We start from the raw sequence: 17,659 nt of genomic DNA, 5'->3' as shown, positions 1-17,659 counted from the left end.
TTACTGTAACACTCGTTAATACTTCACTCAACAATACACACATGTTTAAATAAAAAGATAAAGAAACCAATATTGTGAGCCAAAATAATTTTTGTTAACAAACATAACAACAAGAGGAAATTTGGCAAAAAAAATAACAAAAATTAAAAAAAGGGCTTTACTTTTGTGATCTGGGGGTGTTGGGCTGTGATAGTAGGCTAGGAGTAGTTGGGGAAGTTGTGACAGGGGAAGTGGCAGTCAATTGGAGGATTGTTTAGTCTGAAGTACACATGCATATTGAACGCATGAGTACGCATGTCCTTGCGTACCAATGCGTTCCCGTAGACCGTAATGCATTTTTTTTTATGCACTCATCCGCATTCGCATGCCTGCGCATATTTGACAGATTTTTGACGCCTCAAAAAATGCAACATGTTGCGTTTGCCCCGCCACACCGCGAAACAACGCATGCATACGCGTGTGAACGCATGCAAACACATGTCCCTGCGTACACCATGTTAAATATATGTACGCATGTGGATATTTGCGGATAAAATGCTGCACACATACGTAAATATGAAACCTGCCTTACACACAGCTGGCGGTTTGCTTGATTTACAAATTGTTTCCCTTTGAATTTAAGGCAGTTGTCTTGTTATAATGATTGTCCCTTTATATGTTCCTGAGTACAAAAAGGCAACAGTTTTCCTCCCCTTTTCAGGGTCCATTGCTGCCATTCAGCGATGCCCCAGTCTTTGTTGATCACCTACAGCAATGATGTTCATCTACATTACCGTAGCCAATCATGGAGCTTATGGTGAAAGGCTGCGCTGGACCCCACGAGTATGGCATTTAGTGTCATTAGAAAAAAACTGTGGAGAAAAAATAGCACAAGGATAGGGTCTTATGTAGTTGATAAGGATCAGAAATTGTATTGCTATATGCTGACCTGGTCAAGGGTTGAAAGGCTACTGCGGATCCACGGGTGATTTCACCAGAAGAGCAAATTAAACATGGAAACTTTGCGGTCCATCCGAGCTGCCAGCTTGTGAAGAAACGTCGAGATGGCAGAAATATTTTATTTATTTTTATATTTTACTCATTTATATAGCGCCATTAATTCCACAGTGCTTTACATAGATTATTGGCACTGTCCCCATTCGGGCTCACAATCTACATAAATATTATAAAATAATGTTTTTTTTATTTTTCTGCTTTCAAAGTGTAACTCACTTCTTCAGGAAATAAAAAAAAACATATACAGGTGCTTCTCACAAAATTAAAATGTCTTCAAAAAGTTAATTTATTTCCGTTCTTCAAAACAAAAAGTGAAACTCATATATAGAGTCATTACAAACAGAGTGATTTATTTCAAGTGTTTATTTCTGTTAATGTTGATGATTATGGCTTACAGCCAGTTAGAACCCAAAAGTCATCATCTCCGTAAATTAGAACAATTAACAAAAGGCTTCCTAAACGTTGAAAAAGGTCCCTTAGTCTGTTTCAGTAGGCTCTACAATCATGGGGAAGACTTCTGACTTGCCTGATGTCCAGAAGCCAGTCATTGATACACTCCACAAGGAGGGTAAGCCAGAAAAGATCATTGCTAATGAAGCTGGCTGTTCACAGAGTGCTGTATCCAAGCATATTAATGGAGAGTTGAGTGGAAGGAAAAAGTCTGGTAGAAAATGGTGCATAAGGAACTGGGATAACCGCAGCCTTGAAAGGATTGTTAAGAAAAGGCCATTCAAAAATTTGGGGAAAATTCACAAGGAGTGGACTGCTGCTGGTGTCATTGCTTCAAGAGCCACCACACACAGACCTATCCAGGACATGGGATGCAAGTGTCGCATTCCTTGTGTCAAGCCATTCATGACCAATAGACAACGCCAGAAGTGTCTTACCTGGGCCAAGGAGAAAAAGAACTGGACTGTTGCTCAGTGGTCCAAGGTGTTGTTTTCAGATGAAAGTAAATTTTGCATTTCATTTGGAAATCAAGGTCACAGAGTCTGGAGGACTTAACTTCACACTAGACCTCTCCACCATCCCATCAGGGATGGTTTGGGGAGCCATGTCATCTGCTGGTGTAGGTACACTGTGTTTTATCAAGACCAAAGTCAGCGCAGCCATCTACCAGGAAATTTTAGAGCACTTCATGCTTCCTTCTGCCGACAAACTTTTTGGAGATGGAAATTTCATTCTCCAGCAGGACTTGGCACCTTTCCACACTGCCAAAAGTACCATTACCTGGTTTACTAACAACTGCATCACTGTGCTTGATTGGCCAAAAAATTCGCTTGACCTTAACCCCGTAGAGAATCTATGGGGTATTGTCAAGAGGAAGATGATAGACGGCAGACCCAACAATGCAGACGAGCTGAAGGCTGCTATCAAAGCAACCTGGGCTTCCGTAACCCCTCAGATACTGAGATTATGACTTTTGGTTTTCATTGGCTGTAAGCCATAATCATCAACATTAACAGAAATAAACACTTGAAATAGATTACCCTGTAATTACTCTATATGAGTTTCACTTTTTGTATTGAAGAAATGAAATAAATGTAACTTTCTGATGATATTCTAATTTTGTGAGAAGCACCTGTACTACTTATACAGGGTTTATATAGAGGTGAGGTCTGCAATAGACTAAACAACGGAGAAGGGAAATAGGAAAAGTCCGCTCACCAAAATGCCATTCACCTTGTTCTTAAGTATCATCTGCACGGAGCCCTCCCAGTCTCAAACGCAGTCAATAAAGAAAAAAAGGTCTCCAGCGATGAAAAGAATGTTCCCGAAAGAGAGAAGATAAAAAACAACTTTTAATTAAATCATTAAAAATTCATAACGATTGTGGGTAACTGTACAGATTATGCACATAGGAGAAACCATCGTGTTTCAGCGATAAGCCTTAGTCATGGTATATACAAAAAGATGTCAAATAGATTTAGTCCATGGCTAAAAGTATCAGGTGAAAGAAGTCAAGTGGTTAAGCAATCCAAACTTTTAACCCATTGGTCACCTAAGCATGAATACATGTAAAAATAGCTAAACACAAAAATCGAAAACAAACTAAATTCTTAACCCCTTAGTGCCAATTTGCAGCTTAATGACCAGGCCAATTTTTACAATTCTGACCACTGTCACTTTGAGAATATAACTTTGGAATGCTGAGAATGTTTGTTTTTTTGTGACATATTTTACTTCATGTTAGTGGTAAAATTTCTTGGATATGACTTGCATTTATTTATGAAAAATGGAAATATGGTGAAAATTTTTAAAATTTTGCAATTTTCAAACTTTTAATTTTTATACCCTTTAAATTAGAGAGATATGTCACAGAAAATACTTAATAAATAACATTTCCCACATGTCTGCTTTTCATCAGCACACTTTTGGAACCACCTGATTTCTTCCAGCTGATAATTTTAGCCATGGACTCTATTTAAAAGGAATCTGTCACCCCTTTTTTTGGCCTTTCAGCTGCCGACATAGACATCGGGGGCTTATCTACAGCATTCTGTAATGCTGTAGATAAGCCTCCGATGTAACCTGAAAGAGAAGAAAAACACGTTAAATTATACTCACGAAGGTGGGCGGTCCGGTCCGATGGGTGTCGCCGTCCTGTCCGGCGCCTCCCTTCTTAATGCGATGACGTCCTCTTCTCCCGTCCTGTAATGGCGCAGGCGCACTGCTCTGCCCTGTTGAGGGCAGAGCAGAGTCCTGCACTGCGCAGGCGTCGGGAGAGGTCTGGCGCCTGCGCACTGCATAATTCTGCTCTGCCCTCAACAGGGCAGAGCAATGCGCCGGAGCCATTTCAGGACGGGAGAAGAGGACGTCAAAGCATGAAGAAGGGAGGCGCCGGACCGGACCGCAACACCCATCGGACCGGACCGCCCACGTCGGTGAGTATAATATAACGTGTTTTTCTTCTCTTTCAGGTTACATCAGAGGCTTATCTACAGCATTACAGAATGCTGTAGATAAGCCCCCGATGTCTGTGCCGGCAGCTAATAGGGGAAAAAAAGGGTGACAGATTCCCTTTAAGGCTTCTTTTACACTTAGGCTGTGTGCACACGCTGCGGATTCTGCTGCGAATCCGCTGCGGTTTTGGTCCTGCGGATCCGCAAACTGCTGTGGTGTACAGTACCATTAAAATCAATGCAAAATGAAAACCGCTGTGCAGACAGTGCGGATTTTTCCGCGTGGATTTGCTGCGGTTTCAAAACCGCAGCATGTCAATTGTTTTGGCACCAGCTCCATGGCAGGTGACAAACCGCAGGGGAAAACCGCAGGCTAAACCGCAGGAAAACTGCAGATAAACCTCAGGACAATCTGCAGTGTGTGCACACAGTCTTACCATGTTTTTGCAGGACGTTTTTGCCAAATTGGGAGACTTAATACCAAAATCCCCACGCTTTTTCTATAAAAAAAAGCTCATAACTTGGGGAATATTATTGCACTTACTGTGCATAATTTACAAACTCAGAAATCTATTACATTGCCTAATATGAAAGGTCTTTTTCCCTGCCGTAAATGCACGATTTGTTCACATACTTGCACTGTGAGAAAATAAGCAATTATTAAGGATGGCCAAACTTATATGATAAAAGATTTTATTACTTGTTCCTCAGAAGGGGTTATTTATTTAATTCAATGTCCATGTGATAAATTATATGTGTGCCGTACGAAACGCCCATTAAAAACCCGTATAAGTGAACATATCAGAAATATAAAAAAGTAATACACAGGTCACCCACTTTCAAAACACTTTGAATTATCATAAAGGTCAGGTAAACTGTATGGAAATCGCAGGGCTTTTAACAGTGCCACCACCTTGGAGAAATGGCAACTATATAGCCCTTATGTCTCGCATGGAGACCAAATGGATTTTTACACTTGACACTCTTATCCCGAAAGGCCTTAATAGTGAATTAGAGTTCTTTGGTTTTCTCTAATCAGATGACCTCGACGGTTGCTTAAATGGACCTCAGAGTCAGAAAGGACCATCCCTGATGAAGGAAAGTGTTCTTTCCGAAATGCATTGGATGTTTCTTGGTCCTTTCTGCAACCCGTACTTTCCTCAGCCGGCAGCAAGCTCCAGCCATGTGATACCACGTGATTACCCTTGTCACGCCAGGTCCTGCTTTCACCATCACCTACAAGCGGATTTGCAGGTACCGACATAGGCGACCAGGACCCCCTTCACTGCTGACCGGCGCCAGCTTCTCTTGCATTGTGCAGAGAAACGTGCCGCCTCGCTCCCTAGCAGCGTTCATCTACTTTGGATCGTGTCTGATCACGTGGCCTGCTCTCACTATAACTGAAATAGCACAAAAAGAGGACTTAAAAATCCTCCAATAATAGAAGAAAACAGCAAAAAAGCAGAGAGGTTTACCCATCCAGGCCTCCAGACAAATGCATTATCAGGATGCAGTGGACCCATGTAACTAAGATGGCAACACAGGTGCAAGAATACCTATGAAACAACCGCTTGCAGCCTACCAATACATGGAGGGGGCGGTTGCTTGGTATGTTAATGCACAATAAAAAAACTTGTATGTGGCGCTGTTCACACTATGGCAATGCACAGCATCCAGGTTAACAGCCTAGTAGTGACACCCTTCTATTAGCTCAGGCGGGCTGCCCAGCGCTATCAAAATGCATGCCATGTGAACAGACGCCGCAGTTTACAAGACCAAATCGGCCCAACTTCACCCTGAATAAAAAGTGCAAAAAAAACATGAAAAATGTGGCGTATTAGCTGATATTTTCATCGGTATTCTTGCACCTATGTTGCCATTTAATTATATGGGTCCACTGCTTTTTTCCTGCTCTCACCATCGCAGACAGCAGAGACGCAGGCACCGACCACGCGTACTGGAGTTGCTTGTCAACAGCTGGCTTTATTTCCTGGATCGTTTTGGACTTCTGAAAAGATTCTTTTATCATATGCAAAAGAGTGCTTCAACTATCTACTTGGTAGGAGGAACTGCCACCGGCCGGGGCAGTCTCCACGTGACTGTAGTCAATTAGCCATTTTCTCCTTAATTACGGTATACATTTTAGCAACGGTAACCTTTTTAGAAGCATTGTTATTGCTTGCAGTAACTTCGTTTAGTGAAGATATCCACATTTTTGTGGGTGGTGCGACATTTTAACATTGATTTTTTTTATAGGTACCATCTAGAACTCTTATGACCTTGTATATCTAGTATAAATATAATCTTTATTTTTGTGGACACAGTGCAATATCATTTTGAGCAACTATTAATGTGTTTTTTTCCTTCCCCAATAGGCATCTTTAGATAAACACATACATGTTGGGCAATGTGCAATAGTTTTCTTGTTACATTTATTAGCATAGCTTTACCAATTATCTACACTGTCAGTGGGTAAATAATATTGTAGTTATTACGTTTCTCTCTCTGATTAGGCACCCCATGATTAGGCGTCTTTTTCCCCAATAAGCATGTTCAGATGAGCCTCTACATTCTGGGTACTGTGCTCTTTATACACATATAGCACATAATTAAAAAGGCTGGAAGGTTACTAACAAACTTTATACTCTATCTGCGCCTCTCTTCAATAAACATTCTTTTGGGGCATTGTGCTAGTTATTTATATTTTTTGATGATAATAAACTTAAGATAAATAATTCTACAGTTTAGTGAGGTTTTTTGTGCGCGAAATTACTTTTATTCTATTTATTATTTTAATTTGACAAAATAGTGTTTTTTTGTCCAATTTTGCTGCACTATATACTCTAAGCGCCACTGAAAGTATTCTCTATTGATGTTATATATGTTATTTATGTTATATATGATATATATTCATAATCTTGTAGATAGTAGTTTGTGAGCCCTCGCGGGCACGGTCCTCTCTCCTGTACTAGTCGTGACTTGTATTGTTTGAGATTACTGCACTTGTTATACCCTTCCTCACATGTAAAGCGCCATCAAATAAATGGCGCTATAATAAATATATATATATATTTATCACTCCCGATAAATTGTGAAAAAAGTGGCAGACTCTTTATTAGCCCATGTGGCAACGTTTCAGATCCATAACATAACCTTTCTCTGCTGTGGAACTGAAATGTTGCCACATGGGCTAATAAAATGTCCACCCCTCCCCGCTTGCTCAGGGCCCCGGCACTTGCGATACTTACCTCTTCCCATTCCTCCGATACGATGTCTTCTGAATGTGACGTTTCAGGTCAGATGGTGCGATGACGTCACGTCTGTGCGTCTTCTGCCTGAACAGTCACAGTGCAGAAAGCCGGAAGACGCCGATGCTGAGGAGTCCGGGACAGAGCAGCGGCCAGCGAGGAGAGGGGAGGATTTCAGGTTTTTTTTTTTGTAATGTTTTGAGCAATATATGGGGCCCATTATATACTGGATGATTATATGGGGAACATTATGTACGCAGCATCATATGGGCCCATCATATCCTGGATCATTATATGGGGAACATTATAGAGCATCATATGGAGCCCATTATATATGGAGCATCATACAGGGTCCATTAAATATGGAGCATTATATGGGGCCCCTTCTGTTTGGAGCAATATATAGCATCATATACTGTATGGAGCATTATATGGGGCCCATCATATTCTATATGGAGCATTATATGGGGCCCATTCTGTATGGAGCATTATATGGGGCTCATTATACTGTATGGAGTATTATATGGAGCTCATTCTGTATGGAGAATAATATGGGGCTCATTATTCTGTATGGGGCAATATATGGGGCTCATTTTCCTGTATGGAGTGTAGGAATTTGCTCTGGTAGGTAATAGCAGGGCTGCAGTAACGAAGAAACACACAGGCTTAAAGTCTAATTTCAGTGGTTTAATGTCATTTTGCAAAAAGCAGGTTAACAGAAAATAAGGGAAAAACATAAATGTACTCCAGCTTGGAGAACCACTGGTCCCAGACTCACCCCTTGCACGGGACGGGCTTAACTAAGTGGCTGCCAGGTCCTGCGGCATTCGCCAGGTGCCATTCCCAGGGTTGTTGAGAGTCTTGCTGCTATAGTCCTGCAGCACAGGGATCCTGTATGCAAGTTCAGGCTAAGACCAGCCAAGTTCCTGTAACTTCCAGACACACACTCACCATGTGCCAAACACCAACCTCCATTACATAGCCCCTCCCACAAGTGAGGTAGACATCACATGGGCTGATCACGTGACCATGACATCGCAGGTCCTGTCTTTAGGGAAAAACCCGGCCAAACATTAATCAGCTGGTAGAAATGTATCTCCCTTCCAGTAAAACACCCTTTACTGTACCACAGGAGCAATATACTGTCTGGTTTCTGACCTATTGTACATAGATATCACTCATGTAATATAAGAAGGGAAATCTTTGGCATTGTGCTATACCTATATTTCTTTGCTGTATCTGTACATTATGAATTGTGGTATGTGTTAAAGGGTCCACTGAGACTTTCACCCGGAACCCACAAAAACATGGAGCTGGCCTTGTATGCACTGCACAGTACCACTTCTCCTGTGTTTAGTATTTTCAATATTACAATGGCCAAATAAAAATAAAATATTGGAAAAACTGTTTAAAGGAATTATCCCAAATAATCCCTTCTCGTCTGGATAGGGGATAACTTTCCAATTGCTGGAGATCTGACCCCCATGATCCTGAAATCGGAGCTCTGTAGAGCGCCATGTAAATGCAGCCGTGGTCACTCATACACACTGTGGCGGCATTCACATATGGCTCTTCAAATAACTCCTTTTAGGAGAGTGAGGGGCACGACAATGGAAAGCAAAATTCACTGATCGGGGTGGGGAGTGTTAAAATCTGTGGGCTGGTAGGGTTTGTGTGGCCGGGCTGTTTTTTTGCCCCAGTCCGGCCCTGTCCACCACCCTTGTGTTGTCTTTAAGGCCTCTTTCACATGTCCGTGCCTCCGGTACGTGTGGTGACAGTTTTCACACTTACCGGAGATACATATTCGCGTAGACCCATCTGTGCACATTTCAGTGTGTTTCCACAGACCATGTGCCATGTGTCCGTGGGCAAAACACGCTGACATGTCCTTTTTTTTTGCCTTCAGCACGTACGGCAAAACGTCCCGCACATGTGCACACGGAGATCCCACATTGATGTCCTCTGTGTGACACGCATCGGGAAGAAGCGCTACAGTAAGCGCTGTTCTCCGGCGGCAGGTGCTGAAGCCGGCTGTCATCTTTCTCCCCTGCTCTGCCTGCGAGCAGAGGAGAGCGATAGCAGGTGTGGGCTTTTGGGACTCTTACCTCCATCATCCGACACCTGCTGCCGCTAATAACAGTGACAGTAGGTGCGGATGATTGGGGTATTCCACAGGCCCCACCTACTGTTATTCGGACTTTAATGTAACGCTCATAATTCTCTTCTGTTTGTCGGCAGAGCAGGGGAGAATGACAGCCGACTTCAGCACCTGCCATCGGGGAACAGCGTTTACTATAGCACTTCTTTCTCGGCGGCTGTCCATGTGGTACTGATGCGGCACACTGTTGCCACATGTAGTACGGACATGGATATATCTGGTACAGGTTTTTCCGGTACCGGAAATAAACAGACGTGTGAAAGAGGCCTAATGGCTTTCCTAAAACCCCATCATATGTCAAAGCTGCCCATGATACCTTAGAAAATACCTCTTAAAATTGTCCTACTCGTTTTTGCTGTGGATTTGTTCGACAGTGCCTGGACTAAGTTTTGTCAAATACTTAATCAGTTTGCTGCTGCTGTAATAATCAGGTGCTTGGGTTTGGGGAAGCATATCCACCATGTTTGAACATACCCATAAACAGGTTTTTCTATCGCAGGAAAATTTTCTCTCCATATCTGCACCTCTAGTGCAGTGAACTACGCGTAAATCACTAACCCATTCACTTAGCGCTAGCAAAGAGCAAATTGATTTGCGAGTTCAGCGGCCATGTCTTCAGTCTATGTCCCCAAATGGAAGTCCTGAGATTCTCCTACCTCTTTGAATTTCCTGCCGCCTCTTCTGATTACTAGGCCCCAAATTATGACATGAGACTGGCCTATTAATTAGAAGAGGCACTGGGATCCAAGCCGGTAGGAAGAGGTTCACAAAGAACCTGTCAGGGCATTCGATTACGTTTCTAGACAGCAGATTAGGGTCCCGTGGACCTATTCTCTAGCACTATGCAAGGACGATATAACTTACGATAATTCTCTGCATTGTTAGTTGGAGCCTTTACTGTTCTGAGAATGATTGTATTTCTTAGCAATATGCCATCACCTTTTATGATGGCAAACCTCCTTCAAAGAGTTGTTCACATGTATGATGATGATCTGATCACTGTTGATGTATAAAAACTAATACTATATCGATGGCAGCACATGATGAAAAATCAATTGTTTTTTTTTTCTTTGATATTGTTGGGTTTTATTTAATATACATGTTCAGGTAAGTTGCACAGAATTTTTCATTATTTTTTTTTTCCCTTGGGAATAAGACGTTAAAATTCATCCTTTTCAAAAGTAATGAAAGTACAACATATTAAAGCACACACTGTGTTTTTTTTCTCTTTTTCAGGGTGCAGGACAAGATAAGCTTGGCATCTATGTAAAGTCAGTTGTGAAAGGAGGAGCTGCAGAAGTGGTTTGTAAATTATTTAATTTTCATTTTATAGTGATGCCAGGTTTGAATGCATTCAATTGAGCCACAAATGTACCCAGAAATGTATCCGCTTTGCAGGCTGAGCATAAGAGAGGGCCCATTCGCCCAGTTTCTTACAATCTTAGTCAGTGGTGACTGCAGAACCAGCTGCAGCTGATACTTATACCACTGGTTAAATGACTTAGCAAGGGGAAAAGGTGCGTATGGTTCCAACAAGACCCCAGAAAATTCCACACAACTTCTGCAGCACATCCTGATACATTGCCCCTTGGATCCACACATGCCCGTGTCCTAAATAAGCCCTATCCTGTGCCCCTGAGTAACTAACTGTCCTTAGCCATGTGCCTTGCTCAAAAAATGATCCTCACACTGTTCCTATTATGCTTCATGGCCTCCACACTAACCACTTTTAGAGTATATCACCTCCATGCCGTTCTCCATTATGAACTGTGACCTCCTTGATTTCTGTTCCAGCAGGAAAGGCACTTTAACGCTGCAGTCAATCAGTGGCTCCAGCATTGACCTTTTAGAGACCATATATTCATTCAATTCATTCCACATTTAGAATTATAGCAAGAAGTGGTAGTATAAAACTTAGCTTTTAATGTAGCCTAAAGATAAAAAATATACCTAAACATACTAAAGTGCAAAAACAGTGCAGCGGCACACAGACAAAAACAACACCTAGGGAGTATTAGCAAACACTGACCAACAAATAGAATCAAAATAGATCCTATAAGTGTTTAGACTAACAATACCATTAATACAATTATGGATCAATGCAGATTGAAGCCATAATAACAACAGGTATTATTATGCATATAGCCCAAGGGTCAGTGCCCATAGGGTAAACACACATGTATAACCATTACTGTGTACAATAGTTTGGAACTTTCTCACCCAGTCAGACAAATAAGACTGTCAAGTTCACACAGTGATGACCAAAGATCTGTAGTAGATAGGGGTATGCTACTCCCAAAGCGTTTCCTCTCACAAAGATTCTTCATTGGCGTAAGAACCTATAAGGTGGGAACATCCCACCATCATGGTCAGTATAGTCTGCTGATACGATAACAAAATAGCCCACAAAGCGGTGCAGCGTCACGCTGTCTGCACTGTATAGCGCAAATACGCTTCAATAGAATCAGCCATCATCGCTGCCGTGAGTTATAACACATGCTTCCGGTTAGTGGAACGCAGCTCCCTGTTCTTACTCCCCTGAAGAATCTTTGAGAGGAAACTCGTTGAGACTAGCATACCCCTATCTACCACAGATCTTTTGTCCACCAGTGTGTGAACTTGACAGACTCATTTGTCTGACTGGGTGAGAAAGTTCCAAACTATTGTACACAGTGATGGTTGTGGGCACTGACCCTTGGGCTATATGCATATTAATACCTGTTGGTATTATGTCTTCAATCTGCATTGATCCATAATTGTATTAATAGTATTGTTAGCCTAAACACTGCCAGGATCTGTTTTGATTCTATTTGTTGGTCAGTGTTTGCTAAAATTCCCTAGATGTTGTTTTTGTCTGTGTGCCGCTGCACTGTATTTGCACTTTAGTATGTTTGGGTATATTTTTTATCTTTAGGCTACATTAAAAGCTAAGTTTTATACTACCACTTCTTGCTATAATTCTACTGACCATTATTGGTACATTTGTTCCTAACCCGTTGCTTATAGCTTCATTTCCCCATTTAGCACCCATTCTGGAAGTGATGGTGCTAGTGCTTAGAAATACGCCATTGCGGTGTGCGAAGTACAATATGGTTTTTCAACTGAGCACAGTGTACTTTCGACCTATTCCAGAACAAACCTTTACATTTCCGTATAATGGCTCGCTCACACTGGCGTTTAATACAGTGCGATGCAAGAAAACATTGTAGTGCACTCTAACCAATGTTTAAGCCTTTTACCATTTAGCTGCAGGAACCGCCTTTCTTTCACCCGTGAGTGCCCCAGGGTCCTTAGTATGGTCTTTGGAAGGAATAAGTCATGTGCCAGTGTTTTGTACTGACCACACATATATTTATACATATAAATGAGATCTCCACAGAGGTGTCATTTTTTCTAAGCTAAACAAGCCCAACTTTTCCAACCTTTCATCACATGAGGCTTTCCACCTCTTGTAATAATTTAGTTGCCCGTCTAATCCTTTTTAAAAAGTGGAGCCCAAAACTGAATCCCATATTCTAGGTGAAGCCTTTCCAGTGATTTATAAAGGGCTAATAATACGTTACAGGAGTTTCTCTCTTTTTATAAACCCTAAAATCTTGTTTGCTTTTGCAGCTGCTGCTTGACATTGAGTACTGCTGCTTGGCTTACTTATAACCAGAATATTGTATGAAAAAGCAGGGTAGGATTACTTATTAAAATATAACTTTTAATGATAAATCTAAAATAAGCCCTATAGTGTCACACAGGACAAAAACACAACTTGTAGATAGTAACTAGAACTCACATAAAACATCACTCAGCTGAGGTGATGACCCAAATAGATATCAGGGTATCTCCACATATCAATTCATAGTCTTAAGCACATCAGAAAAACCAAAGAACAGAACCAGAGCACAGATCCCTGCGATCCCCACTGCTGCTGACTATATCCCATTTAGAGAACATACCATTTACGACAACTTTGTTTCTTGTCATTCAGCCAGTTTTTTACCCATGTGCTTATAGTTTCCTTTTTTAAATGTTTGACTGAAAATTACATTAAAACTTACCATATTATGGTCACTGCATGCCAAATGCTCCCTGACCAGTAGATTTCAAAATGATCTGGTCTATTTGGCAGAACCAGATCCAGCAGATTGTTTCCCCTGGTGGTTCATCTACCAGCTGAGAGAAGTAATTGTCCTGAATTGTGGATAAGAACTTGCAGATGTGTTTTCTATCCCTGAAGACTATGAATTGCACTCGTCTGAGAATATCGGATTTCTGAGTGAGATAATTATTATTAATAATTTTATTTATATAGCACCAACATATTCCGCAGCACTTTCCAATTAAGTGGTGACATGCAGACAATAAATTCAATACAAGGTAGGGCAGTTTTAACAATCACAGGAGGAGTGAAGGCCTTGCTCACAATCTTACAATCTACAAGGGACACAATAGGTGAAAATTGCTTGGGGTTTGCACATGAAGCTGCATGATCTGGTCTTCGGCCAGGATCTGTCTGGATGCAGTTATCATGTTCTATTGTGTGCATGGATGATGGAGGGAGCTGACTCTGAATAGTATTTAGAAGGAAGGACCAGGGTAGAGTTAGGTTAGTGAGTTGAGGTGTTCAGCTTGTTTAAAGAGATGTGTTTTTAAAGCACTGGAGACTGTTTAAAGACTTGACACTACTTACTCTGGCATTAAACCAGCACAGATGGGCTTGACATAGGGTTCTAAAATGATTTCTGCGTTCAGCTGCCTCTTTGGCTACAGGTCTGTAGCTGCCTGCGTGTGACCTCCATACAGCACTTTGTAGAAAGTGTCCTGTAGTATAGAACATCTGAAATGTCAAGTAGCTCCACATATTGCGCCAGGAAAACGAAGAACAGGCATCCAAATATTATTTTTTTTGAGAATTGTCTGTTTTGACTTTTTTTTTTGTTATTTTTGTGCTCAAAATCTAGGATGGGCGTCTAGCAGCAGGAGACCAACTACTTAGTGTGGATGGAAGAAGTTTGGTGGGGCTTTCTCAAGAACGGTAATACTAGTGAAGTGTTAACAAGATGTAGCTACTAAAGGTGTATGTTTAGGAAAACTATTTCACAAAGTTTATCAATGTATTAAAGGGGTTGTCCACTACTGGATGACATCTTAATAGTGCAGCAGCATAAAACAAAATAAGCAACTGATTGACTGCAGCGGTCACATAAACAATGTTGCATGCCTTTTGGTAGATTAAGTTAAGTTTTTTATTTTGTTTTGCTCTGCCAGCTATATAGATGAGGTTGCCCAGTAATGGACCAATTTAGTTGTTGGAATTTACAATAGGCTGAATTTTTGCCATTTTTCACATATTTTGTGAAAACAGAGAAAAATATCAGTCTGTTAGAATAAAAAAAAAGTTAATTTTTTGAAAATTGAAAGCAATTGTTTTTCGGTTACTTTACTCCTATGAAATGAGTTTGTGAAGATTACCACACCTGTTACCTGTGAGACAAACATTTCCCAATCAGTATGTTGGTTCAGTTTCATTCCATGCCCACATAGATTAGGTTCACAGTACAGTTTTCTATGCTGGGGGCTACATCAGAATACGGATTCGGATGGGAAATCCAACAGAGCCAATCACTTGAATGACGCCAATGGAGTTACTGTGTATAATGGCTGCCTTCGTCCTGGCAGAATTAGTCATTTTCTGAATGCACAAAAACATTGTTAGAGAAATTTATAAGTGTGAACCTAATCTTACCTTGTAACTTAGTAAAATCTGTTTTTTTATAAAGCCGCAATCTCTACTTACAACATTTCTTGTTATATAACAGGGCTGCTGAACTTATGACAAGAACAGGTTCAGTTGTCACACTTGAAGTGGCAAAACAAGGTGCAATATACCATGGGCTAGCAACACTGTTAAACCAACCATCTCCATTAATGCAAAGAGGTAAATAAAAGTATATTTTTCATGTTATTATTTATTACCCAAAATCCTTTACAGTCACAATTCTCTAGTAATAAATCATTTATATATTAAACGATAAATGTCTAATGGCCCATTTAAACAGGCCAATGTAAGCCCTTAAACCAGCGGTCAGGAACATTTTTGGCTAAGGCCTCTTTCACACTTCAGTTTTTTGCATCAGTCAAAATCCGCCAAAAGGACGGATGCTGGATCCATTTTAGAACTGATGACAACGGATGCCACCCATCCGTTTTTTTGACGGATCCGCAAAATGAAGAATTTTAAAGGAATCGCAGCCGAGAGAGAGAGAGAGAGAGAGAATTTTTTGTTTTGTCCGGCACCCAGAAAGAATTTCGGGTTAAATGAGTGTCTGGAGGATCCGCCAGAGAAAAAAACGTTGCAAGCTCCGTTTTCAAATCTTTGAGGATGGTGACGGACAGCAACTTTTGGCAGATCCTCAAAAAAAACGGATGCAACGGACGGCAATCCGCCATTAATGGAAGTCAATGGGGAAAAAAACGGATCCTCAAAAGAAAATTGAGGATCCGTTTTTTTTCAAAACCTGGAGGATTGTGACTGATTGCAAAAAACTGAAGTGTGAAAGAGGCCTAAGAGAGCCATGTACGCCACTTATTTTAAAACGCAATTCCGTGAGAGCCATGCAATATGTTTAAAACTAAATACAAGTAAATGCGTTCATTTTATGTAAGAAATCCAAATGAAGCAAAAAGAGGTGGCACTCACCGGAATGAAGTCCAAATTTTATTGGTCAAAATATCTTAAAACTTCTTTGGCAGGTGAGGAGCTAAAGAGTGCAAAGACGATGGCCATTTCGCGCTGCGTTGCACTTCTTTTGACAATGCGGCGACCGCATCAAGTTCCAACATTTTGCGTTCGACCCGGGTCGTCACATCGTCAAAACGATGCATGCGGAGACATCCGCACGACCTGCGTACACAATGTTAAAGATAGGTACACAGGCCACATGCAGATGTAGGCGGAGTTGCCCGGAGTAGGTGCGGCAGTCGGCGGAGCTTCACGGAGGAACTCCGCAGCCCTCTGCAGCTCGGCCATCCAGAAATGTGAACCTAGCCTTAGACCACAAAAAATTGTTAAAAAATAACTGTTGCCACGTGTCTACTTTACGTCAATATCATTTTTTAAAAACAATTTTTTTTTTTTAAGTCAGAAGGGTTAAAAGCATTTTTTTATTTTTCCAACAAAATATGCAAAACCATTTTGTTTAGGGACCACATCTCATTTCAAGTGACTTTAAGAGGCCTAAGTAACAGAACATACCTAAAAGGAACACTATTTTAAAAACTGAATCCCTCAAAGTGATCAAAACCATATTCAAGAAGATTATTAACTCTTTGCCTGAATTTTTGTTAGCACAATGTGGAAGGAAACATTAAAGTTTTAATTTTTCCCACAAAAATGTTTCTTTAGCCCCAAATTTTTCATTTTCGCAAGTGCAACTGGAGAAAATGGACCCCAAAAGCTGTTGTGCAATTTCTCTTGAGTACGCAGATACTCTAAATGTGGTGGAAAACTTGGTGTTTCCAGAACCCCACACTGGAAACCTTCCATAGTTTGGAAATTACTCCCCTCAGGGAATTTTTCTAGCAGGATACTTTATATGTGGTGGGAAACTACTGTTAGGGCACCCTGCCATGTGATGTTTTGGAGCACATACTTTGATAGCATGGTCTGTGGGTGCCATGTTGCTTTTACAGAGCCTTTGAGGTGCCAAAACTGCAATTTTTCTGTGTTTCTGCTTTCCTCGCTGTTTGGGGAAACTCACCTGGAAAATTTTGATACGGGAACAATCAGTTTCAGAAGTACTGGCACACTCACTTTCCTGAGCTCCAAACATGAATGCTTTGACAACTGCATCCTGAAACTGAAGGAAGGTCCCTATATTACCTGCTCATCATAACCGCACAGATGCATTGTACAGTGCCATATGTATGATTTGCGCGGCTAGCTTTTTGTACCATACTTGTGCTTTTCGTATAGCACTATTTACTTTCAAGACCTTATCTGAGAGATCTGCACCCCCTTGAATTTTAAATATAATCCAGGATACATTCTGGCTATAGGACCTTTGTTGTGGTACCTTGGACAGTGAAGGGAGCTGTTGTCACAGTATTTTGTATTCAAGATACGAACATCCCTCTTGTCCTTATACTTGACCACCAGCATGTTGTCGCCACATTGGGTCCTGCTCTCACCCTTTTTCAGCAGTTGCCCAATTAGAGGCTTAGGGAGTCCTCTTTGATGTCTTTGATTTTTTTTTTTTTCACAGTGCCATATAGACAGTTCCTCTGGCAGAAAAATACTTAGAGTAGGATGCTGGTGTAGAAGTAATCCCCATAGAGGTAATAACCTTAATCCAGCGATGGGT

General features: G+C 41.1%; 1 protein-coding gene across 21 annotated transcripts in view; it reads left to right on the top strand.

The window, feature by feature from the left end:
• The window catches only part of AFDN (afadin, adherens junction formation factor), a 647,761-nt gene that overhangs the window by 471,260 nt on the left and 158,842 nt on the right, over window positions 1-17,659 (top strand). For all 21 annotated transcript variants that reach the window (XM_073551829.1, XM_073551831.1, XM_073551836.1 and 18 more), the window contains 3 exons: window positions 10,542-10,607; window positions 14,258-14,331; window positions 15,116-15,234. In XM_073551829.1, the coding sequence (XP_073407930.1) occupies window positions 10,542-10,607; window positions 14,258-14,331; window positions 15,116-15,234 (259 nt within the window). The remainder of the gene's footprint in view (window positions 1-10,541; window positions 10,608-14,257; window positions 14,332-15,115; window positions 15,235-17,659) is intronic.

Source organism: Dendrobates tinctorius, unplaced genomic scaffold (assembly GCF_039654945.1).
Source record: "Dendrobates tinctorius isolate UK_male_01 unplaced genomic scaffold, ASM3965494v1 ptg000181l, whole genome shotgun sequence".
NCBI lineage: Eukaryota > Metazoa > Chordata > Amphibia > Anura > Dendrobatidae > Dendrobates > Dendrobates tinctorius.
The sequence above is the reverse complement of the archived record's forward strand: the minus strand, read 5'-3'. Positions and strand labels throughout refer to the sequence as shown.